The sequence below is a fragment of the Staurois parvus genome, unplaced genomic scaffold (genome assembly GCF_062004578.1).
Source record: "Staurois parvus isolate SC_StPar_1 unplaced genomic scaffold, SC_StPar_1.0 ptg000011l, whole genome shotgun sequence".
Lineage (NCBI taxonomy): Eukaryota > Metazoa > Chordata > Amphibia > Anura > Ranidae > Staurois > Staurois parvus.
Genome location: NW_028317807.1, coordinates 3571724 through 3598794, shown reverse-complemented (window position 1 = coordinate 3598794; position 27071 = coordinate 3571724). Strand labels below are relative to the sequence as shown.

General features: G+C 42.9%; 1 protein-coding gene across 2 annotated transcripts in view; it reads right to left on the bottom strand.

Annotated features, from left to right (window-relative positions):
• LOC149473717 (aldehyde oxidase-like) overlaps positions 1-27071 on the bottom strand; it is a 202286-nt gene that overhangs the window by 107366 nt on the left and 67849 nt on the right. For both annotated transcript variants that reach the window (XM_089670160.1, XM_089670170.1), the window contains exons 5-9: positions 15671-15797; positions 14580-14641; positions 12310-12432; positions 10272-10352; positions 4666-4807 (exon numbers count right to left, since the gene is read on the bottom strand). In XM_089670160.1, the coding sequence (XP_089526286.1) occupies positions 4666-4807; positions 10272-10352; positions 12310-12432; positions 14580-14641; positions 15671-15797 (535 nt within the window). The remainder of the gene's footprint in view (positions 1-4665; positions 4808-10271; positions 10353-12309; positions 12433-14579; positions 14642-15670; positions 15798-27071) is intronic.

Sequence of the window (27071 nt, the reverse complement as noted above, 5' to 3'; positions counted from 1 at the left end):
GGCGGGGGGCTTATCAGAATCTGGAAGCCCCCTTTAACAAGGGGGCCCCCAGATCCCGGCCCCCCCCCTACGTGAACGAGTCTGCGGTACATGGTCCCGCAGACTCCTTCACAAAAAAACTAAGTGTGGTGTAAAAAAAACACAGTACAGGGTCTTTGACAAGTCCTTTATTAAAACAATGTCCCCCGAAGTAGATCCAACGTCAATCACGGCGGCGGCGGCAGGGACCCGAAAAAAGAAAAAAAAAAAAGGTTCCGCTCCCGTCGGAGGCTCCCAGCCTTGTGAAGAAGAGGCTAGCTGACAGTTCTTATATAGGTATGGGGCGGGGCCAGCCGGGCACATCATCCCCGCCCCTTACCTATTTGAGAAATGTCACCCTGTCTCTCCGCTGAGGCTAACTAGCTGAATGCAGGAGACAGTCTGACATTTCTTATATAGCTATGGGGCGGGGCCAGCCGGGAACAGCAAGCATGTGACATGGGGCGGGTCACTCGGATGATGTCCCCGGCTGGCCCCGCCCCATAGCTATATAAGAAATGTCAGACTGTCTCCTGCATTCAGCTAGTTAGCCTCAGCGGAGAGACAGGGTGACATTTCTCAAATAGGTAAGGGGCGGGGATGATGTGCCCGGCTGGCCCCGCCCCATACCTATATAAGAACTGTCAGCTAGCCTCTTCTTCACATGGCTGGAAGCCTCCGACGGGAGCGGAACCTTTTTTTTTTTTTCTTTTTTCGGGTCCCTGCCGCCGCCGCCGTGATTGACGTTGGATCTACTTCGGGGGACATTGTTTTAATAAAGGACTTGTCAAAGACCCTGTACTGTGTTTTTTTTACACCACACTTTTTTTTTTTGTGAAGGAGTCTGCGGGAGCATCTACCGCAGACTCGTTCACGTAGGGGGGGGGCCGGGATCTGGGGGCCCCCTTGTTAAAGGGGGCTTCCAGATTCTGATAAGCCCCCCGCCCGCAGACCCCCACAACCACCGGCCAGGGTTGTGGGGAAGAGGCCCTTGTCCTCATCAACATGGGGACAAGGTGCTTTGGGGGGGGGAGCCCCCCTGCCTCAAAGCACCCCCCCCATGTTGAGGGCATGTGGCCTGGTATGGTTCAGGAGGGGGGGGGCGCTCGCTCGTCCCCCCCCTTTCCTGACCTGCCGGGCTGCATGCTCGGATAAGGGTCTGGTATGGATATTGAGGGGGACCCACGCTGTTTTTTTTTTTTAAATTTCAGCGTGGAGTTCCCCCTTAATATCCATACCAGACCTGAAGGGCTTGGTATGGATGAGAGGGGGGACCCACGCTGTTTTTTTTGTTTTTTTTTTTATTGTGGACCTTTATTTTTACATTCAGCTGTCAAAATATATATTATCTAGACCTTTGAAATAAGTAAAATCATTACAGAAATAATTATAAAGGATAAGAAACAAAAATAGAATCACTAGAACTAAGGAAATCTAGTTAGATTACATGAAGATATGCCAAGTGCTGTTTATTAAACACAATAGTCGCGAGCGAGTGCCGGCTCTCAGAGGAATCCACAATCAGATTCACTATTAGTCAGTGGCTAAAAAGCAAACGCCCATGGCAGAAGTCTAAAATGTGTTCTGCACATGCTCAGTTGTATCTGCCAAAGACACTGCACGGGCTTCTAGATTTTTACTGTGTCGATTTCCTTGAAAAAAACGATTTTTAACACATTTTTAATTTTTTTGGAAATAGCAGATATTGTTTAAAGTGAAGTCCTGATATTTGGCAAAGCAAATTTCTAAGTGAACATGTCTCTGCAGTGATTTTTCATGGTTTTAGACTTGCTTCTTAGCAAGTCTGTTTTGTGAGTCTGATTTCGGGCGTGTGTCTCTTTGTGAATTAGATTGGGCATCTGCTTATGGGCTCTGCTCAATAGTGAATTAGGTTGCAGGGTAAAAAATGACGGACGCCCATGAAAATTGGGCTTAAGCCCATAAATATGCGCCCACGCCCAATAGTGAATCAGGGCCCTAATGTCCTACTATGGTATATCCCAGTGCTCACTTGAAGATGATATTGCAAAGTGATTCAAAGAAGATAAGATCCAGAATCAATGATGACATACTGCTTCTTTATTGCCAGCTGAAAAAGGCTAACAACAACCAAACATTTACCCTGGTAACGACTGTAGTCAGTACGCATTTGGATATTTCTTCAATGGATAAGGCAGCAAAACAACTTGACAAGCATTTTGCACATTCCTTACTTTTTTAAAAATGATGGCTATGAATCAACTTTAGCCAACACCTTGCACAAAACATGGAAATAGTTTTTGGTTTAAAATAAATATATTAGGAGACAAAAGCTCTATCTGATCTGTCATTGTTGGCCTCTTTTTCTAAAGATGTATGCTCTGGGTTTCATTCTTAAAGTGGGACTTCAGTTTGTCAATCAACATGGACTATTTCTAATTCTTATGCTGCTAGCATTGGTAAATAGATAGAAAAGTATATCATGTTACTTATGTTAACCTTTCTTTTTGTATTCCTTCATTTTCTTCCAGATTTCCATGCCTAGGCAAATTATGTCATACATCCAAGGAGTCTTCACAAGGGGAGGGAGGGTTCTCAGCTCAGCCAATGCCTGAGCTAAGGACAGATGGATTCCACAAAGTAACTGCTAGATGAATCATCCGCCCTTATTCAAGATTGCCACTGCCAGAAATGCCAGGAGGTGTTTTTCAAAATGATTTCTTAGCAAAATAAAGCATGGAGACAGAGATGGATGGAAGAATTTGTTTTGAATATTAAAAATGAAATATATAGCATTTTTGGTTTGTGTTACGTACCCAGATTCTGTGCAATTCCACTTTATCCTTGTTTCATTACTTTCTGAAAAGGTATGTAGCGATACCCTTGTGAGGGCTGCTGTGTTGTGGGTATCCCTAAGCTTCCCTCTGCACAGCCAGGCAACTGGTATTTTTACACAGACTTGCATCCAGAGACAGTGACCAGTTCATGAACTTGGTTTTGTTGTTTTATTAGGGGAATTCAACTTGGATAGGGAAATAGGGATTATGGGATGCCCAATTTGACTTGAAATAATGGAAAGGGGACACTACCTTTCTATGTACAAAGCAGATCCTGGACTGTTCTTTTCCTGAAAGCTGTCAGTCCTTGCGGATCAGTAGCAGCTGCCCCTTATGGTCAAGGAACTAGCAGCCCCTCAAAAATTACTTTACTTTTTGTAGCTACATGCAGAAACATCTTCTCCCAGCTCCCTGGCCTGCAGAAACTACCAGCCCTCCTGGCTTCTCAGAAGATCTCTTGGATCAAGGATAAAAGTATTTAGCTTAATGATTTCCCTGGAAAGCTTGCTACATGTGGCAATCTTTCCTCTTGTAGATCCCAAAGTGTGCTGCTGTACTCACAATGTCCTCTTTACTCCCTGCTGCTCTAGGCCTGATCCCATCCATGCCTCTCTGCAGAATATATCCTACTGAGCCAGCCCGAGCCCAGCCTAGAGGCCAGACCCCCCCCCCCCCCCCAGACCTAGAGGACCTTGCCTAGACACTGATAGTCTCCTCAGTACTCCATCTTCCACCCAACTTCCCTTTTGGCCTGACTCTCCCATATTTATTGGCCAGTCCACCATTCTACCAGGGCCTCCAAGAATGGGATTGACTGGACCTCCCATGAATATGCAAACTAGGCCTCCACTCCCCCTTCTTACTGACCTCTGGAAGGTTCTATGGTCCTCCAGAGCCAGGAGGAGGTGATAGAGCCACAACCTGTAGAGTCGTGCAGCTGACCTGCAATAACCTAACCTTAATCACATGACCCACACAACTACCTTAGTCACACAATGATTTTGCCTATTATTCACTGCACTATTCTAGTAGCACACTAGAGGATGCTACAGGTATAAAGGGTGTATGAGGTATCCAGACATTAGATCCGCACAAGCCAAATAGTAAAGTGAGGATAACAAACATGAAGCATGCACCTTCAAAAATGACTCAGTAGAGGTACCATCTATGTTTCTAACCTAACAGGCTCTGTTGTTAGTTAAAACAAATTTCTGATCTCCCATTTCATATCTAAAACATATCTTCTATCTTTTTACATATGGGAATACATTCATTTGAATGGAAACTTCCTCAGTGTTTCTGCAGCCAACTGCTGATTAGCCAAGTTAAATCAAATATTTACTATGTGCTCAAACGAGGCCATTCGCTTAGTAGTAGATTATTCATTACCAATTAATAAAAGTTTAAACAAAACAAACCTTAAAGATAAGATTAACTAATACATAGGAGAATTTTAAACCAATGTCATGGCAAATCACGTTTTTGTTTGCTTTTTGGAGACTATGCAAAAATACGAGGTTGATATATAATCTGATTAACAGCTTTAACTGCCTTGTCTTGGTTTTTGTACATCATTTTACTGCAAAGAAACTACCTATATAAAGCTAAATAGTTTAAGATGAAAAAACCCTGCTAGCTAAATACCGGTAGTTGAAAGCTGACTGGTTTAATAGGTTGCAGAGGGTTTTAAACTCATTTGACCATTGAAAAAGTTCTTAACTATGTGCCAAAGTCACATTATTTATTCTTCCTTGTAGTGTACTTTAAGAATATTCAGTTATAGACTGATATATCTATCTTTATATATTTTGCTAAATACATCCTCACTTACCTACAGCAGTGTTCCCAACTACAAGTGGTGCTTTTGGATATGTATCCTTCAGCTGCAGTAATTCCTGGAGGCTGGTAGGAGAAAACCATGTTATTCGTTCTCCTTGAAATTTCAGACTTGTCTTATGTTCATTGTCCATTAGCTGACAAAACAATGTAACAGGAAATTATCAGGGAACTATTTAATAAAAAGATCATAAATTGACAGGAGATTGGTTACATCAATTGGTGGTAAGCTGAACTCATGACCCTTTTCAAACAGTATAAAAGTATAATAAACGTGCAAACTGCAGTAATCCATTCCATTCCACTTCTGCACTGGCACAAAAGCTTTCATTTAAATATTTTCCTCAATAGTCACATATTCACTTTGTGTGCACCAAATGCCTTTGTAAAGCCAGATATTACTTTGTGAAAGCAGCAGAAAAATTGTCACAGTGCTGTACATAGCCTGTGCTGAGAGCAGAGCTGGGGATGAGCCCACCGTGCCCACCCAATACATGATGCCTGCAGAAAACTACAGGAGGAAACAAGACCAGTCACCCTGAACAAGGAGAGGGAGCTGCTACACAGTGGAAAAGTTTCAAACACAGATCTGGAAGAAATATGCAAAGTAAACCAAGATTAAAGTAAGAATAAATAGGACTTGTATATAGACAATTTTTTTTTTCATCCCGCAGTTCAGCTTTAAGCAGATTTTAGGGTCCATTCACGCCAACCACTGTGTTACAACACAGCAGCTGGTGTGGTTGCAGTGCCAATCCCTGCACATTGCACTGTTAATTTTTTTTAAATGGACTTTGTTGAAATGTCTCACAGTGACATTTCATAAAGTTCTATCATCAAGCACACAGTGACTGTGCTGTGCTGGAAAACGTACTGCAAGCATTTGTTTTTTCAGTGCACACCACCTGCACACCACTACAATGCAGTGGTGTGAATCGGCCACACCGGAGACAAGGCAGTATTCCTTGTCTTGTGGCGGGGGTTTGGTGGGACTGTGCTGGAATAGCTGTCCAACATATTCTCACTGTACTACCCGGAGTGAATCTACCCTTAGTGTACTGGAGCCAAGTTAGTAAAACATAAATTGTGATTGGCAGCTAGAACGTACTGCATTTTGTAGAATGCTCTCTGTTTATTTGAAAGAGCTTACAAGTAATTCATGCTTGTTCCCGGGTTGAAAGCTTATTCTATCATCTCACTTAAATTCCTAAGGGGACAGGAGATCCGTTGTGTGTACCTTATACCATCACAGCTCCACTTAATAGGAATGTGTAGTACATAGGAGGGCTTAGCAACTGTTTTGGCATGACCCCTTAGTTTTTTTATGCTTGTAACTCTTCTGCGCATTACTTGTTAAAATACATACCTCTGTAAGAGCAAAGAACTGTCAAGTATTTGTACCTGGACACCATACTGCTTGTTTAATAAAAACTTATTGAAACAGACAAAAACTACAAGTAATTCATTGGTATTGACATAGAAAAGGAGCTTCCAATGAAATCCAATTCCATGGCCCCTGCAAACTCCCTCCAAAAAAACAAATATTCACAATAGAGCATGCTAAGTAGAGAGGTATTGTGTGCAGATTGTGGCTGTGTGTAAGATAATGTGATCTCACCTATGTGTAGTGTGTACAGGAGGAGCTCTGCTGTCTGTGTCCAGACTGTATGCAGTGCAGGGACAGGAGAAGGGGCTCAGCGGCAGGTCATAGTGTCCGGGGTGGAGAGGGCAGGTGGGGCGTTGACTTCTACAAATGTATGTGGGGAAGAGCAGGAGAGATCACAATTATATCAATGTAGGAGTTGCAGGACCAGTAAGGACAATGTTGGGCAGCAGCCTTAGATAAGGGGTAGCAGTGATCATTTTTCTCCAACTGCTTAAAGCAGGGGTGTCAAACTTCATTTCATCGTGGGCCGTATCAGCATTATGGTTGCCCTAAAAGGGTTGGTTGTACCTGTAAGACTAGATGTCCAGAGCACCCCACCCCCATTACATCCTCGTGGCTCCAGGCGGCTGTGACGTCACGCTCTGTTGGCTCCTCCTTAGGCCTTTCGTGCAGAGCACATCATCAGAGGGGAGCCACGAGGAGGCCCGGTGGCCATCTTAGCTAAGGGGTCAGTACTTCTCTTTACCACCACTGTGTTTTCTGAGTGTTATACTACCCTGTTTTAACTTGTACTCTGAATAAAATCTTCAAATTACTACACTATGGGCACCTGTTTTTTGGTTCCCATTGGAGCTAATTAACTTCCAGGATACCCTATTGCGATCCACTACCACCAAAGGGAGGAAGCCCTGTACCCAGGCTGCTCACCCGTCCAACCTTAAGGGGACTTCCTGACCTAGCAGTTTAAACATGCACTACCAAGACAAGATTATCTACCTTTAGATGGAAGCTGACCTACTCCGCCTACATAAGTGACCCTGGTGGATATTGATTACATGCCCATTATCTGTGAGCGTCCGGTGAGTGCGCACTTTTATCATTTGTTCCTGACACAAACCTGTCTTGGTATCCTGCTATAATAAGTGGATCATCCTTAATTTAAATTTTATGAACTGTTTATTTTTGCTTCTATTTTTTGAGGACATTTTATTATTCATTTATGCTTTTAGTACTCATTGGAATTATCTAGCGTTGCACCTTATGTTATTTAGAGTCTGCTGAATGCTGAGACTAGGGGAGGCAGAGATGAGGGGGTGCTGCAGCTGCACTGACAGGTGCAGGATTTGGCAGGGGAGTTCTATTCTCCTCTCTGCTGCCAACTCCTAAAACTAGGTGGGGGGTGGAGATAAGGGAGTACCTGCAGGAGAGGTGCAAGGGCCACATGAAATGGCCTGGAGGGCCAGATTTGGCCTGCGGGCCTTGTGTTTGACACCTGTGGCTTAAAGGATCCATTAACCTTCAGAACATGTTACATGCTCCACCCGTATCTAGGGTGGAATCTGTAACATGTTCCAGTTCCTGCCCCCTCTACCCTCCCTATGACATCTGGTGGAGATTCTTCTCCATGCACAAGCTGTCACTTTCTGAAAAGTAGGGGCTGCATCCACACAGCTGCGTTATTCATTCACAGATTCCTTACTGTGTATGTACTGTAAGTACTGTAAGTACTGTATTCCACCAGGACAGAAAGACTTGTAGTTTCAATGGGCTACTGGGGTGCTAATGAGCACTCCTGTAGTCCACTGACATGTGTACAGGCTGAAATCCAGATGACATGTCGCAGGAGTCCGCATTGCACCCATGATCTACTGATGCAAGTGCAATGCTTCTAGGCTCCTGCTGGAAAAAAATGTAGTGCACATTTTTTGTTCTGCAAAAATATTAACATGTATTATTTTTTCTATTAAGGTGAACTTAGTCTTTAATTCTGGAGGGAGTGAGAGGAGTTTGGAGGATCACAGCGTGGGCACCCCTGTGCCAGGTAATGTAGCAGCAGTCCACGGGGGCAGAGATGAAGGAGAGGTCTTTAGCATCTAAAAATATGGTAGAGGTAAATGGAGAGGATAGCCAGTTTAGTGGGGCACACCTGCTTCAAAAGTAGTGAAACAGGGGTGTTAGGACTAGAAGGGAGAGTGGCAGATTGGCAGGCTATGCAGGGAGCTGCATCAATAGTTCCTCACCATTTGTTCAGCTCAGGAGAGAGCAGGGTTGAGGATTTGCCAACAGTCCACCACACTCATGTACAGGAGGTATTAGTATATTGTGTTGTAGAGAGTAGGAAGGGTCTGGGTAAAAGTAGTGTGACGATCCCCAGGCCAGGAGATGTGTCAGCAGTTCAGGAGACTGGGTGAGAGCAGGGAATACTCACTGCTGCTTGCAGGAGAGCACACATCTGTGAGATGAAGAGGATCGCCAGGCAAAACAGCAGTGATTACCCGACAAGGAGATTGCACAGGCTCTTTATTTGCAGAGGCATCAGAGCTCATAAATTACATGTTTTCTCTCTCAGGGCTTTATGAGGGGGTGCAACTGAAATCTGGGGAGGCACAGCCCAACCCAGTACCCCCCTAGATTAGGCCATGCCGTCGCACCTAAACACCTGACACCATTCTCAATCCAGCACTGTCCCCACTGGCAGTCCCACTCTCCTCTTTCTACATCCTAGAGCTTTTTGGAAAGCAGAGGGAGCCATTGGTTCTTGCTGCTGTCAGTCAAATTGTGTGAGGAGGGACTGGGAGCAGGTCTGAGCCACGCTATGTGTGTCTGTGGACATGCACAGCCCGGCTTGGTATCAAGTCTGCATGAGTGCTCCATAGCAATCAGTGAAGAGGAGGTACAAAAATCACTGATAGGGAACCCCAGAAGAGGAGGTTTGGGGCCACAATGTGCAATATCATTGTACAGAGCAGCTAATTATAACATATTTGTTATTTTATGAAAAAAACAAAAACAAAGGTTAACAATCACTTTAAGGCACCTTATTAAAGAATCACAAATATACAGATCTTGGGTTTGGATAGTTCTACCAACACTGGCTCTATACTTACCACTCTAAACTTTGATACTATTCCTTGACCTTTTTCTGTTCCTGAATTACTCTCTATCCTTCTGTCAGCCCTGACCTTTGCCTGTCTCTGGATTGCATTTATCATCTGCTGCCTGCCTTAACTTGGCCCCTTCCTGGATTATGCCTATAGTCCTCTGATTGCCCTGACTTTTGCCTGTCCCTGAATTATGTTTTTAGTCTGCTGTCTGTCCTGACTTCTGGCTGTCCCTGAATTATGTTTATAGTCTGCTGTCCGTCCTGACTTCTGCCTGTCACTGAATTATGTTTATAGTCTGCTGTCCGTCCTGACTTCTGCCTGTCACTGAATTATGTTTATAGTCTGCTGTATGTCCTGACTTCTGCCTGTCCCTGAATTATGTTTATAGTCTGCTGTCTGTCCTGACTTCTGGCTGTCCCTGAATTATGTTTATAGTCTGCTGTCCGTCCTGACTTCTGCCTGTCCCTGAATTATGTTTATAGTCTGCTGTCCGTCCTGACTTCTGCCTGTCCCTGAATTATGTTTATAGTCTGCTGTCCGTCCTGACTTCTGCCTGTCACTGAATTATGTTTATAGTCTGCTGTATGTCCTGACTTCTGCCTGTCCCTGAATTACACTTATTGTCTGCTGCCTGCCCTGACCACCACCTGCCTCTGGATTTAAATTATTGCCTTTTCTACTGCTGTGCTAGTGAATGCCTAATACTCCTAAAGATCACAGGTACTCTTTCCTTTATCCTTTTTCAGTCCCTCGTGCCACTCGACCAGAGACTATAGCATTGTGTTTTAAATGTGTGTAGGCTACCATGTACTGATAGGCTTGCCTTAGGGAAATCAGGGCTGTTATTAAGGTGTAGTTACACTTTCCAGCTATGGCATGGTTCGCTCATCCCTAGTAAGGAAGGTGGGAGTGAACAGTGTGTCCGGGAAGGAAGATGGTGTGCCCAGTAAGGAAGGAGAAGGAAGAATGTGCAGAGTTTCCTAATTTCCCAGGAAGTTTGATACATTAGTGACTTAAATACACACACACAAAAAAATAATTCCAACAATCTACTCATGAAAAACATGCAGAACCAAGATACTGTACTTAGAAAACAGAGGAAAAGCTTACTATGAGTGCTGGTGGAAATATAAGCTCCTGGGTTGGATCCAGGGGTGCAAAGTTCTCTTCTTTGAATAATCCTGTGCACATCTGAAAGACAAAATAACAATGGAATTACAAATTAGGAACTATCAAAAGAAACAATAGCCCTTATGTGTGGAGTGGCATTCTTATCTAAGATTTTACAAAGGAGCAGGGTGTACTTCATGTCAGCTCACCAGAAAAAAACATAAAGCATTGCACAATTTTAGTAATCTTCTGGTGTTTATGGCAATGTTTATCCTCTATAGTATCACGCATATTAGGTAGAGACATTCATATTTCTATTAATTACATGCATACAATCATAGGCAACACACAGCATGTGGAATGAAAGTGACATACTGCTCCAATGAAATTTGGCATATTCTCTGTTATAGAATGATCATGCATAATCGTAAGTGCCCACTAGTAGACAAAATTCCTTTTCTTTTTCCTGATTAAGTTACAGGTGTACCTCGGTTTACGAACGCCTTGGTTAAGGTAATATTCGGTTTACGAATGCAAATCCATTGAAAATAATGCCTTGGTTTACAAATTTTTTTCGCAATATGAAGCATATTTCTCCAGGATGCATTGCAACTGGGAGGTTTAGAGCGCCAACCCGTGCCTTTAAAGTGCACTTTATAAAGAGTTTTGAACAGATAAGACTTTTTTTATACTCTTTTCTGACCTCCAGAACAGAGTAATTGGTTTTCAATGCATTTATGAATTAATTTTTAATCACGTCCCTGTACAGTATTTATGCCTTTAAAGTGCACTTTATAAAGAGTTTTGAACAGATAAAATACGGTACTTTTTAACTTTTTTCTGACCTCTGGAATGGATTAATTGGTTTTCAATGCATTCCTATGGGAAACCGAGTTTTGGTTTATGAATTTTCCGCAAGACAAAACGTTCCAAAAAACGCATTAAATTTGTAAACTGAAGTATGCCTGTATTTAAAAAACAAGTACCGCATTGTGTCCACTAGAAGATATTCACAGTCATACAAGATATACAAGTTATATAACACAGAATATGGCAAGTTTTGTTGGAGCTGAGCAGATGTGTGTCACATTTGCTCGGCAAACTTTTTGTACATAGACCCCTAAGTTCATTGTATGTATAATATTAGGCCTTCTGCTATGAAAAGCTCATTCTTGTGACTAAGCGCTTTCAAACATAAGAATAAATGTTTCGAATGAGAACAATTTCTTAAATATTTGAGGTTTTATAAATCTATGATATTAATCAGGATTATCTTCTTTTATCAAACATTGAATACTCAGGGGAAAGAGAAGAATATGGGAACAAAAACATCCAATTGCCTAGTCAAAATCTATTCTATATTCTCATTCCTTTTCTTAAAGAGATTCTGTCACTATTAAAAAAAAAAAAAAACTAAAAGAAAGTCCTCTCTGTAATTAAAACAATTTATAATCTACCTTTCTCTCTGCCCATGCCTACTATCTTCACTCTCTTCCAGAACTATGCTTGCCAAAGAATCAATATTTGACACTTCCTGGACTGTTGGGCATCACAAGTACTAATTGTTTTCTCTGCATTGTGACAAAACAGCTTTACATTTTCTTCTTATCTAAGGAGTTTCCTTCCAGAAATATCTACAATGATGTTTTGGGCTGAAGCCACCAGATGGCAAATGCCTGCATCTCAGACAAAGATTGGGAGTCATAACCACTATGCTTTCCGTGAAAATATGCTTCTGCACAAACTGTTAAATATCAGAGAGGCTAAATAGGTTCAGGGGTCACTATCATATGACCCCACTATTATCTTTTATAACCTTTTTTCAGGGGAAGTGGATGAAGAGTAGCACTACTGTATCATATACAGAAAGGAACGCACTGTCAAATCCTGTACAGACTAGGCTGTCAATACTTTGATATCATTCATTTCAGAGCATTTTATATAGACACAATATATGCCTGCAGCTTGGTGAACAAACAATAAAAACCCAATAAATGATGTGTTTCTATGGATAAGAAAAAACAATGAATTGTCTTACATCGCTGGAAGCTGAAGGAACAGAGTTATTAGTTTCTTCCTGACCATTTACTTCATTAGCATCATTTATATTTCCATTCACACAAGAATTCTGATTTTTCTTCAGCTGACAGCAATCTTTTTTCTAAAAAAGAAAAAAAAAAGAAATTAAAACATGAAAATAAAATATAATTTTTCTCTACGGTTTATTGGGTGCCTCTATGTATCATTTGAGGGTATCACAATATATTCCACAAATTGACTATCTGAACTTTTATTATGCATCAACTGTTACAATTGTTATTATATTTTTTTATTATTACTATATGGAGTTGTGTACGTGCCCATGAAGTCCGTTACCACACTGGGCTCTGGGTCTTTCCTGTATAGGATTATTCCAGCCTGGGAGAGCACACGTTGCCCTCCCAGGCAACTACTGCCATGCGGCCTCAGGTGGGCAACCTGAGAACCTGAATGCTCAGACCCAGGTTTTACTAAAGCTTACTGAGGGGCCGTCTACTTATGATCTGGTCTGGCATCACAGAGGAAGGTGTCCATCTGCTCTTGGGCCTTGTGAGTACAGACAACCCTAAAGGATCTTAGAGATCCTACTTAACCCCCTCCGGTGCTAGAAGGTCAGCTGTAAGTTTAGGCTAAAAGGGTGTTCTGAAGAGCTTTGTTCTCAACTGTACATAGTTCTTATTTCTGGGGTATCCCACTTTATTTTCCCTCCCTATCCAATTTCTCCAAAACAAATCAAAACAACACACCTAGACTGGTTATTGGAGAAATGTGTGAATGAGCCTATATGCCTTGACACGGGCGGCCATCTTTGGAATTGTGTATTGCACCATGTAAGTGCTTTATTTGTTTATTTACTCCTCAATAAAAGATATCACACTATCGGAAGCCTCTCTTTTGGGTTTATTTCTGAGCCCTGAAGGTGATTCCTGGTCCTTGAGCGCACACCGCACCCCTGGAGGTCGCTGACATAAGGATTCCACCATATACCGGATGAGCGTTTATCCCACTGGACACCTGGGAATTCCATAATTGGAGAGGACGCAGATGATTCTGGTGACCACAGCAGAGACGACCACCACTCCGGCAGGTTCCCTGATCCATTGACCAGGAGTAGGTCATTTTACTCCAAGGCGCTACTATCTGCGCTATCTGGTTAGTGCATTCTACAGCCACACTTCCTACCACAGATGTCACAGATTTATTTACGTCACTCCTATGATATATTGACTTTGACACCTATATCACTATTTACACCTTCCTAACGATGATAATGTGATAGCATTGGTTGCCTAAGACCATTATGCTATCTGCGTTTATACCTGTTTAGATGGTCATATTTTATCATGAGATAGACCTATATAGCCTAGCGCTGCATGTTTTCTGTTTGTGACTGTTTACCACGAGGCTTTTTGGAGGCTTGCCTTTCATGCCAGCTGCTTTTATACTTTGCTCTAATTATCCAGCGCTCGTTACACCCCCCTTTTTTTCTATATGCCTGGCTGTGGGGCAAAGTATTTGAGGAAGACCAGGACAGTATTGCTACTGAGCCTACGGGAGTAGCGCCACATAACATTTCTCTAATGTTATCCACAAACATTATTTCTTACCACTGCACATTAAAGCTACTGTACAGTATATTGGCTGCATTTCTTCCAATATCCAAATCACTGGCTATTTATTAAAATGACTGGGGACACCATACTACTCAGTCACCGGAGGACATTTTATTACTGGTGAAAATATACCATATGGATGTACCCATACAGCACAAACTGACAAGGTCTTTGAAAAATCGTGCCCTCAGACTAAACCCCTTGTCTTGAGTTGCATAGTAACTGTACTGTCTCCCTATATATTGTAAAACAATATGCAAACTGTTTCGCTGTATAAGTTCTGTATTATAATAATAGTATTATAAGAAAGTGTTGGATATTCTCTCTGGCTGCACAGCAGCAAAGGGCTGCGAGGGAGGGCAGGTATGGTTATTATATAGGAGTTGGGAGATGACCTTTGTAAAGACACTCGCACTTCACCCTGCACAGACACGATGGCTCTCTATGCTTTCCATACATTTTCTTCCATCTCCCCCAAAAAATGTTTCTTATATATTGAAACAAATGCCTAATTGTAGGACATAGAAAAGGGGGGTAACTAAAGTTATATTTGGTATTATTAAATTCTGGAGCTACGTCATTATTTTCAATCCCAATATGTTTCTGAATAATGAGAAGCACATTTCGAGGAATTGATTCTTTCCACATTGCTTACATTGCAGAAGGTCAGGCAGCCATCCATGATTGGCCTGTATCCAGTACAGCGACACAGGTTACCTAGAAAAAGGGAAGGAGTCTTGTGAAATAAAGTCAAGCCAGTTTTTATGCTGGTATTTAGTTATGTATTCAAGTAAAATTATTTTCAGTAAGACCTACAGATGCCCTTATGCCTTACGTGACAGTTACCTGAATGATACACCAGTTAGTAATGTCTGCAGCTTAACTGACAACTTGGAAATGCTAGTTGAATGGCTATCTACAGATCCTTTGGCTTGCCCATTGGCTATGTTGATAAACTAAGCCATGTCACGGATATGGCTTAGTTTATCAATAAAGCGATGTGATCACCATGTAATAACAACTGTAAAATTATTAAATAAAAAAAACATACATCAAACGCAATTTTGTTTTTTTAGAAATGTTTTGTTCATGTGTATAAAAGGTTATGTTTCCTCTGTTCTTCAATATCTAGCATCATAATTTCAGATATTGAGGAGACGTTTTTTGGCACAAGGACAGGTCCCAGGACTCAAATTTACAAATATCAAAATAAGACAGTTTATAACTAAGATAACATAACAATAAATTATATTTTTTTTACTTTAGGAATTGTTTAAGAGCAGAATCCACATTTTATCAACCTAATTGAAGTAGAAAAGAATACCTGAACAACATGGAAAGAATGGGAATAAAAACTTTCACTACACAGACTTATTTTTTCCAACAGCAAAAACTGGTCAGCATGGAAATTTGGCAAATGTTCTGATAATAGGCAGCTCCCATAGGCCAGAAACCTGTATTGCTGTATCCTGGAAACAGTGGCCTGCTTCCATTGTCACTGGCTTAGCCATGTCCTTGTCTCTTGCGCTTTCTACGGTCTAAAGAGGATACTCATCACTCTGGTGTGTTTATTATAAAGTACAAGGGATGGTAGACACCAAGGTGAATGCAAGATTAGATGTTTGCTGGTGGCCACATGTCTGCATTAGTACACCTTTACTGTACAACAGCTTCTGCAGTCCTTGTTATGGTATTGTTTAATTTTTTTATTATCTTTAAGCGGTAAAAAACTGACAGTCCTCATACCTCCCAGGGCTTCATGAATCAGCTCCATGGTGGGTTCAGGGTGGTTTCTTAGTAAGCTGTACATGGACATCACCATTCCAGGGGTGCAGAACCCACACTGAGATCCATGGGCTTTTGCTATTCTCTCCTGCAAGGAAAAATTACATACTTACACACAGTGGTTTAATACTTTGAAAACCATTTCTCCTCCAACATGCTGTACATTTATGACTGTATAAGTGAACTAAGGGGATCTAAAAAATAGTTGCTTAACCACTTGCCCTCCGGAAGATTTACCCCCTTAATGACCAGGTCTGCGCTATTTTAGCTATTCGGCACTGCGCTATTTCAACTGGTAATTGTGTGGTCATGCAATGTTGCACTCCATGGAATTTTCTAAGAGACATGGTAAGTATTTTGCAGATATCTTTTTTTTGTCACAGGGTTTTGTAAAAGAATAAAAGAAAAGAAAAAATACATTTTCGTTTTCTTTTTTCATTTTCCAAAAACTTGTGTCAACAAATGAAATCTGCAAAATACTCACGAAAGCCTTTAGCAAATACCTTAGAGTGTCTATTTTCCAAAAAGGGGCAAAAAGGGGTCATTTGGGGGGAGGGGGGTGCTGCTACTATCTAGGCATTTCAGGGCCAACATTAGAAGCTTATGCCACATATCACCCACCCTACTAACCACTTGAAGACCAAGCCTTTTCTGACACTTTTTTTCGTTTACTTTAAAAAACAGTTTTTTTTGCTAGAAAATTACTTTGAACGCACAAACATTATATTTTTTAAAGCAAAGGCCCTAGAGAATAAAACAGCGGGTGTTGATGTTTTTTATGTCACACGGTAGTTGCGCAACGACTTTTCAAACACAATATTTTTGGAAAAAATACACTTTTCAGAATTTTAATGCACAAAAACACAATATATTGCCTAATTGTTTGATGAAGTATAAAATATGATGTTAAGCTGAATAAATGGATACCAAACAAGACATGTTTTAAAATTGTGCACACTCATGCAAAGGCGACAAATTATGTAAATTTGTAATATCCATAGGCAACACTGTAGAAGCCTTTACCACTTTAGATTTACATAGGAGGTCGAGTGTTAGAATTACTGCCCTCGATCTGACGTTCACAGTGACATCTCAAATGTATGGTGCAATCTCTGTTTACACACCGCCATGGGACTGCCGTTTCCGTTTACCTCTGTGTACAAGCACGGGGATGGGTTGGGGGTGGGGTGAATTTTTTTTTTTAATTTTTAATTTTGCTTTTTTTTTTACTATTTTTACACTGTCCCTTTCATTTTTTTTTTCTGATCACTTTTATTGAATGGGGAGAGCCCGAAAAAACTTTGGAAGGCAGCAGAAGGGGCAGGGGAGTCCCTTCCCGCTGCTTGTACAAGCGATCTAGTGGTAAATTAGGAGCTAGGACTGATTTACATGAAAGCTGACCGCCAGCTGAAAAAAACTATACCAGGGTGATGCCTGTGGCTGTAGGCATCATCCTGGTATAACCACTCAAAGTCCAGTACGTTGCTCGTCCTTGTTGGGCATATTTGTAACAGCAGAGAACATGGGCATACGATGAATCAAGTCTGTGAACCAATATTACCGCAATTCATTCTTTTTTGTAATGCCTATGTTGAAGGTTAGGCCCAAAAAAGTTTTAAATTCCGAAACTGTGATAGGTTTCCATGCGAATTGTCTGAATTGGGGTGGGTGGAGATGTATTGTTGTGCGTATGAATTGCTTTGGCCCACACTCAATTACAAATCTTCCATGAAAAACAGCAGAGGGGCTCAACGCTAGTGTTGGCAGCGAACAGGGCAAATCCTGCTAACACTGCGTTTTTGGGGACACTATACAAAGGAGGCACTAGTATAGTTATGTTTATGATCAATATATTGATCTGTACAAACACAATACTAGTAATGGAGGTGATCAGTGACGCATGGCATGAGTGCAATAGTGTGCAGGCACTCTAATGCTAGCTGACCCTGGCTGGGAGGGGCGCTGAGTCTGCCGCTATCTGTTGTTGCTAGTGGCAGGAATACAGTGATCAGTGAAACATTCTATATACTGAAACTGTACTAATGGCATTGGCTGGGTGGCGGGATGATCAAATGGTTAATAGGGCCAATCAAAGAGTTAATTGTGCTAATCTAACGTGTGTGTGTAAAATGTAGGGCTTTTACTCAGTGCCGTGTTCTTTCTTCTCTTCCTGGGTGGCACAGGGGGCAGCAAGGGGGTGTATAAATGCGCACGCACACCTGGAAATAGAAAGCAATGTAAGATTACATCACTTTGCCCAGAGCCGCAGCTCGCCCGCACATTGTTGGCAGGCAGCGGCAAGTAGTTTAAAAAAAAAATTTCACTCAATTGTTTTTAAACTTTTTTTTAAACATTATTTTTCTTTTTTTGTACAATTTTAAAGAAAAATACTTTCATCAGAGTTCTGCAATGTTACCATAGTAACATTGTACTCCTTTGGGGGGGGATCAGGGATTTTTTTGTTTTACACTTTGCACTGCGTGAGCAGTGAATAATAATGCTCTGCAATGCAAAGCTTGCTTTGAACTGTCATGAATGTGTTAAGTTCAGGACAGTTCAATATAAGTATTCTGTGATTGGCTCCAGCTGGTCACACGATACAGGCTGCTGTAATTGGCACCATGTGTCATGTGAGAGCTGTGGTCCAATCACGGCTCCCCAGGAACAGAAGCAAAGCTTTTATGAATCAGATTGATTCATAAAAGCTTTGTTGTCATTGTGATCCTGTGATTGCACATCGATCACGTGATCATTGGGTCCCAATTACTGGAATGCTCATTCTTCTGTGTCCCATGTGGGAATGTAGGGTTGAGTACCTGCTTGAGCGTGCAGCGACCCCGTGTTGGCAAAAGACCAGTGATGTACGGGTGCGTCACTGGTCCTGTAGCTCCCGCCTGTCCTCAGTACATTGCAGGTGGGCGACGCGAAAATGGTTAATATTTAAAAGTAACAACTGCTTTTTTCTTTATCCAATCTGAGTATCATTGTTGTTAACTTAAAGTAACTTAAAGCAGAGTTCCACCGAAAAGTGTTGCTTTTCTGCCTCCCCCCTCCACTGCCATGTGGCACCTTTTGGGGGGGGGGAGGAGCCGGTACCTGGTTTTGAGATGGAAGTCCCCCCCTGACCGCAAGGCTTCACTGCCGGTTTCCTTTAGACAAGATGGCGGTACCAGCACCTGACAGCCGATGGAAGAATCGGCTCGGGGGGAGGGGGGCGCTGCTGGATCCCTGGACAGGTAAGTGCCCTAATATTAAAAGTCCGCAGGTACAGTATTTTTTTTTTTTTTGGGGGGGGGGACTCTGCTTTAACGTGCATGCTGAGAAATGCCATGCAGCCATTGCTAGAGTGCTTGCATGTAGACCCAAAGTAGCTGCAAATAGGCAGAAGATCAACATTACTGAGATGCAACAGCAGATATTTAAAAGTAATACAATATTTTATTTTTAAAAAATTACAATTATTTATAATAAACAGTATTTTAGCAAACTAAATTTTATGCATTTACGGTTTACAATAACCGGAAATAAAATGCAAAGAAAGATACCTGGGCTCCCAGAAGGGAGCATTACAACACTCATTCAACAACCATATCCAACTCTTTGCGTAAACTGACTGGCAGAGTGATTTCTTATCATTGCAGTAATTGCATACTTCCTGGAATAAGAGCAGCAGCATGGGACACTCGTTGAACGCACTGCAAATCAGCAGCTCTTAAAACCCCCTTACACCCACACTGACCAGCAAATTCATCCCACTCACATTAACGTCCAATGTATCCTTCCCCCACACCTTTCCTTTTCACCCCACTGATACTAATGCGTTTTTTTTCATCCCTCTGACACCAATTATTTGTTTCTGGTTCATTTACCCCACTGACAAAAATTCACTGCTCAAAAAAATTAAAGCAACACATTGAAAACACCAAACATCAGATCTCAATGGGGAAAAATATCATGCTGGATATCTATGCTGATATGGACTGGGTAATGTGTTTAGAACATAAGGATGCCCCATAGTTTGATGGAAATGAAAACGATCAACCTACAGAGGACTGAATTCAAAGACACCCCAAAAATCAAAGTGAAAAAATGATGCAGTAGGCTTGTCCATTCTGCTGAAATTTCATTGCAGCAACTCAAAATGGTACTCAGTAGTTTGCATGGCCCCCACATGCTTGTATGCATGCCTGACAATATCGGGGCATGCTCCTAATGAGATGACAGATGGTGTCCTGAGGTATTTCCTCCCAGATCTGGACCAGGGCATCACTGAGCTCTTGGACAGTCTGAGGTGCAACGTGGCGTCGTCGGATGGACCGAAACATGATATCCCAGAGGTGTTCTATTGGATCTAGGTCAGGCGAGCATGGGGGCTATTCAATGGTATTAATTCCTTCATCCTCCAGGAACTGCCTGCATACTCTCTCCACATGCGGCCGGGCATTGTCGTGCACAAGAGGAACCCAGGATCCACTGCACCAGCGTAGGGTCTGATAATGGGTCCAAGGATTTCATTCTGATACCTAATGGCAGACAGGGTGCCATTTTCTAGCCTGTAGAGGTCTGTGTATCCCTCCATGGATATGCCTCCCCAGATCATCACTGACCCACCACCAAAACGCTCATGTTGAACGATGTTCCAGGCAGCATAATGTTCTCAACGGCTTCTCCAGACCCTTTCACGTCTGTCACATGTGCTCAGGGTGAACCTGCTCTCACCTGCTCTCACCAGTGGCAGAACTGCCAATTCTGGTGTTCAATGGCAAATGCCAGTTGAGCTCTATGGTGCTGGGCAGTAAGCACAGGGCCCACTAGAGGATGTCGAGCCCTCAGGCCACCATCATGCAGTCAGTTTCTGATTGTTTGGTCAGAGACATTCACACCAGTGGCCTGCTGGAGGTCATTTTGTAGGGCTCTGGCAGTGCTCATCCTGTTCCTCCTTGCTCAAAGGAGAAGATACTGGTCCTGCTGATGGATTAAGGACCTTCTACAGCCCAGTACAGCTCTCCTAGAGTGATTGCCTGTTTCCTCCAATCTCCTCCATGCTCTTGGGACTGTGCTGGGAGGCACAGCAAATATTCTGGCAATGGCACGTATTGATGTGCCATCCTGGAGGAGTTGGACTGCCTGTGCAACCTCTGTAGGGTCCAGGTATTGCCTCATGCTAGCAGCAGTGACCCTGACCCTAGCCAACTGCAAAACTAGTGAAAAACAGTCAGAAAAGCTGAGTAGGGAAAAATAATGTAAAACCATTCCTGTTTTGGGGGTCATCACATTGTTGCCCATCTAGTGCACCTGTTGTTAATTTCCAAAGCAGCTGAAACTGATTAAAAACCCCCTCTGCTACTTAACTGACCAGATCAATGTTCCAGGAGTTTAATTGACTTGATGCTATACTCTGATTAAAAAGTATTCTTTTAATTTTTGAGCAGTGCACTTTTTTTCTCTTTTTCTCCTCTACAGATCACTGATGTCAAGGTATTATTACTCCACAGACATGATGCCAGGCAATTTTTTTACACCAGCCAACCTAAATAATGCGCAATATAACCTATATAATTAAAAACAAACACTTTTTTAGAACATTAACATACATTGACAACAATATTAAGATCAAGCTTTTCTATTTTACATGCATATCTAAACAAAATAATTGAAAAATCACACTCTCCATTTTGAAGTCATCAGCAATTGCAAGCTATAGTAGGGGATGAACTGATCTTAAAGTGATTGTAAAGGCTGAAGGTTCCTACCTTAATGCATTCTCTGCATTAAGGTACAAAACTTTCAATGATCACCCCCCCAACGCCTCCTTATACCTATCTGAGCCTAATCTCGATCCAGCAATGTGCACAAGAGCAGCAGCTCTTTCCCTCCTTATGGGCTCAGGGGCAGCAGCAGGAGCCATTGGTCCCCATTGCTGATGATCACAGCCACTGAGGAGGGAGCGGGGGCAAGTTCGAGCCACTCTTTGTGTGTCAATGGACACACAGAGCCAGCTCGGGAGTGAGCCTGCACATGTGCCCTCATAGCAAGCAGCAGCTATAGGGACACAGCAGAGGGGAGGAGTGGACAGCACTGGTGGGGGGCCTGAGAAGCAGAGGATCAGGGTTGCTCTGTGCAAAAGCATTGCACAGAGCAAGTAAGTATATGTTTGTTATTTTTTGTTATTGTTATTTAAAAGAAAAAATGGTATACAATCACTTTTCATTTGGTTCACTTTAAGCACTCTTATTCCATTTTTGCATTTCCGTTGTTAGTGTTTTCCCCTCTTTATACCTAATTGTCTAAACCCTATATACTGCCTCTATAAAGTAGGAGGGGGAGATTCTTTTGTGGGCTATACTGTAAGGTAATACTGTTAATTTAGCATACTGATATGTTTCTGCACTACAAACCATTCTTTATCCAGTAAATGATTGACAAGCTTCAGAGCATGTATAGAGTGATTACATCTCACTATGTATAAAGGTTGCAGGGAAAATGTTAAAGGTGGAGAAGCTGTGTGTGTGCATGTGACTGAAATGTATGGGTGAACTCTGGAGCCAAAAAATCTAACAAATTATTCTTTTTAGTATTATCCTTTTGCATTTTAAAGTAAAAATTCTGTCTTTTCCAAAGGAAAACTTCCGAGATTAAAATCATAGTGTGACGGACTGCCTGACACCCTGAATGGGAATCTCTGCTAAACTAAAGCTTCCTCCACTCTGACACCAGAATATAGCAAATGTACCCCAAGCATCGGATGGAACCAATGTTGGAGTAAAACATGAATGGATTTTATTAACAAACAGCACAGTATTTATACACAAAAATCTTCCCCCTAGACAGGTATGGCCCACATTACAAGTCTCAGGAGAAAATGACATCAGATGTACAAATAATTAAATAATAGATTCCTTCCCAGCACCTAGCAGTCTGGACTCTGGAGGTGATTAACCACATGCCACCCAGCCACTGTATAAATACGGCGGCAGGGCGGCAAGGCTGGACAAAAGCACGTTTTAAAACATGCGCTTTGTAAACAGGTGCTAGGCGCGCTGCCGCCCTATCTGTCCCGCCGATCACAGCCGCGGATGTCAGTCGCCGGGTCACAGCCGGTCGTTACCGGCTATGTCCCGGCGATCGGCGGCAATCACTGACAGAGAACACAGCTGCAGTAGCTGTGCTTTCTGTCAGTTCCCTGACAGCTCCAGGACACACTGATCGGGACAGAAGAGTTTCTGTCTCCTGATCAGCGGTGTTCCCTGCAGTACACAACCCCGCCCCCTAGTAAAACACTCCCCATACACAGTTAACCCTTTCCGTGAAAAATAAACTTAACCCCTTCCTCCCCAGTGCCATTAGTACAGTGTCAGTGGTTTTTTTTGCACTGATCACTGTAATGGTGTCACTGGGGATGTCAGTGACCCCAAGTCAGTACCCCCCAATGTCAGAATGTCCGCCGCAGTCCCGCCATAAGTCGCTGATCGCCGCCATAAGTCGCTGATTGCCGCCATTATTAGTATAAAAAAAACTAAAAATCCCAGTATCTTTCCCACCATTTGTAAACACTATAACTTTCACGTAAAGCAATTAATTTACACATATTGGGGTTTTTTTTAGCAAAGACATGTCGCAGAATGCATTTTGGCAGAAATTTATGACTAAATTTGATTTTTAATTTTTTTTTTTACTGGACATGTTTTATAGCAAAAAGTCCAAAATATAGTTTTTTTTCCTCCAAATTGTCAGCCTTTTTTTTTATAGCGCAAAAAATAAAAACCGCACAGGCGATCAAATACCACCGAAAGAAAGCTCTATTTGTGGGAAAAAAAAGATGCAAATTTCATTTATGTACCGTATTGCGTGACTGTGCAATTGTCCGTTAAACTAGCGCAGCGCTGTATAGCAAAAAAATGTTGTAAATTGCAGTATCTATACCATAGTTTGTAGACGCTATAACTTTCACACAAAGCAATCAATATACACTTATTGGGATTTTTTTACCAAAAACATGTAGCAGAATACATTCTGGCCTAAATTTATAACCAACTTTGAGTTTACTATATATTTTTTATAGCTGAAAGTAAAAAATATTTTTTTTCTTCAAAATTTTCGGCTTTTTTTGTTTATAGCGTGAAAAATAAAAAGCGCACAGGTGATCAAATACCACCGAAAGAAAGCTCTATTTGTGTGAAAGCATTGCATGACTGCGCAATTATCAGTTGAATTAGTGCAGCGCCGAGTAGCAAAAAGAGGCCTGGTCATTAAGGGAGGTAAATCCTCAGGAGCTCAAGTGGTTAAACAAAATGAGAGCGTATCACCTAAACCTAATTACAGCAAACAATAGTTGATGCCAGCAAGTTTCTAAGACTCCGGTCACACCAATGCGTTTTTATTGCTTTTTACAGAAACGCACTACAGTCCATATAACATGGTTTCCTATAGAACATGTTCACATCTATGCTTCTTTGAGCTGCTGCATTTTTGGAAAGGATCAGGGACTTTTTTAAAAGCAAAAAAAAGCAGCGTTTTTGCTACAATAAAGTTCAATAGAGAAGCTGCTGAAGTGCATGGTAGTGCATGGTTTTGCATTTTTATTCTGCCAGCAGCAAAACAAATTCCACTTTAACACAAAAAAAAGGAGTTGAACAAAACGCAGTAAAAATGTGTCAAAACACATAAAAAAGCGTCAAAGACACATGTAGAAAAACTCAAAATGAACTGTGAAAAGCACTGCAAAATGGACAAAAAGCATAGGTGTCAACGGAACCTTAAAGCTGAGTTTCACCCAAAAGTGGAAGCTCCGCTTATCTGCCTCCTCCCCTCCGCTGCCACATTTAGCACCTTCTGGGGCTGAGGGGGGCAGCGGCCACCTGGTTTTGACGAATTTCAATCCATCTATGGCCAGCTTTAACCACCTCCCGCCCACCATATAGTCCAATGACGGGCACAAGGTGGTTCTCTCGTTCTGAGAGGACGTCATATGACGTCCTCCCATTCTCACCACGCATGCGCGGCTCAGTGAGCGCGCATCGCGACGATCGGCAGTGCGCTGTGTCCCTCGGACACAGCGGATCATCGATCCACGGAAAGAGCCAAAGATGTCATGTGATCAGCTGTGTCCAATCACAGCTGATCACATGTAAACAGGGAAATGCCGGTTATCGGCATTTCTCTCCTCACGAGCTGTCACGCTGACAGCTCGAGAGGAGAGCCGTTAATCAGCATTCCGCGGAGGGGACATCTACACTGATCATCAGAGCACTGATGATCAGTGTGCCCTGATGATAAGTGTAGCCCCAGCAGTGCCACCTGTCAGTGTCCATCAGTGCCAGCTGTCAGTGCTCATCAGTGCCACGTGCCAGTGCCCATCAGTGCCACATATCAGTGCCTACCAGTGCAAATCAATGCCACATATCAGTGCCCATCTGAGCTGCCTTTCAGTGTCACCCATCAGTGTCACCTATCAATGCCAATCAGTGCCACCTATCAGTGCTGCCAATCAGTGTCACCTATCAGTGCCAGCCAGTGCCACCTATCAGTGCCCATCAGTGCCGCCTATTAGTGCAGTCAGTGCCGCCTATTTGTGCCAGTCAGTGCCGCCTAACAGTGCCAGTCAGTGCCGCCCAACAGTGCCAGTCAGTGGCGCCTATCAGTACTGCCTATCAGTGCCATATATCAGTGCTGCCTTTCAGTGCCCATCAGTGATGCCTGTCAATGCCCATCAGTGCCACCTACCAGTGCCTCCTCATCAGTGCCCATCAGTGCCACCTATCATTGTCCATCAGTGCAGCCTATCAGTGCCCATCACTGCAGCCTCATTAGCGCACATCAGTGAAGGAGAAAAATCACTTATTTACAAAATTTTATATCAAAAACTAAGAAAAAACGTTTTTTTTTTCCAAAATTTTCTGTGATTTTTGGTTTGTTTAAGAAAAAATAAAAAACCCAGAGGTGATTAAATACCACCAAAATAAAGCACTATGTGTCTCAAAAAATGATAAAAATTTCATATGGGTACAGTGTTGCATGACCGCGCAATTGTCATTCAAAGTGTGGCAGCGCTGAAAGCTGGAAATTGGCCTGGGCAGGAAGGGTGTGTAAGTGCCCTGTAGGCTTGTGGTTAACCATTAGCCGCCCGGCCAATACCCGTTGGGCGGCTTCAAAAGTGCATTAGCTTTCCGGATAGACGCCATTTGGCGTCCTCCCGGACACGCCCCCAAAGCGCGCCCCCAGCGGCACGCATCGCGCCGGTCTCTTGTCGGCTGTGTCCCATGGACACAGCGCTTTCCCTGATGAGGGTAACAGCCAATACAATTGGCTGTTTACCCTGCGATCGGCTGTGTCCTATCACAGCCGATCAGAAGTATAATCAATGAGCTGTCACTTGGCATCCTCCCGGACATGCCCCCAAAGAGCACCCCTCGGCGGAGCGCAGCACGCCGGTCTCTTGTCGGCTGTGTCCCATGGACACAGTGCTTTCCCTGATTAGGGTAACAGCCAATACAATTGGCTGTTTACCCTGCGATCGGCTGTGTCCTATCACAGCCAATCAGAAGTATAAACAATGAGCTGTCACTTGTTGTCACCACTTCTTCTCGTTGTCACACGGATCCTGTGTGAGGAGAAGAAGGGGAACTGTGAGTTACAGCTCAGTACAGTGCAGCACATTACAGATTGCCAGAGTGTACCTGTCAGTCTACCTGTCAGCCCATAACAGTGTACCTGTCAGCCCATCACGGTGTACCTGTCAGCCCATCACGGTGTACCTGTCAGCCCATCACGGTGTACCTGTCAGCCCATCAGATTGTAACTGTCAGTGTACCTGTCAGCCCATCACAGTGTACCTGTCAGCGCATCACCAGCCCATCACCGTGTACCTGTCATCAGTTCATCACCGTGTACCTGTCATCAGTCCATCACCATGTACCTGTCATCAGCCCATCACCGTGTACCTGTCATCAGCCCATCACCGTGTACCTGTCAGCTGCCCATCACCGTGTACCTGTCAGCTGCCCATCACCGTGTACCTGTCATCAGCCCATCACCGTATACCTGTCAGCAGCCCATCACCGTGTACCTGTCATCAGCCCATCACAGTGTACCTGTCATCAGCCCATCACAGTGTACCTGTCATCAGCTCATCACAGTGTACCTGTCATCAGCTCATCACAGTGTACCTGTCATCAGCCCATCACAGTGTACCTGTCATCAGCTCATCACAGTGTACCTGTCATCAGCCCATCACAGTGTACCTGTCATCAGTCCATCACAGTGTACCTGTCATCAGCCCATCACAGTGTACCTGTCAGCAGCCCATCACCGTGTACCTGTCAGAAGCCCATCACCGTGTACCTGTCATCAGCCCATCACCGTG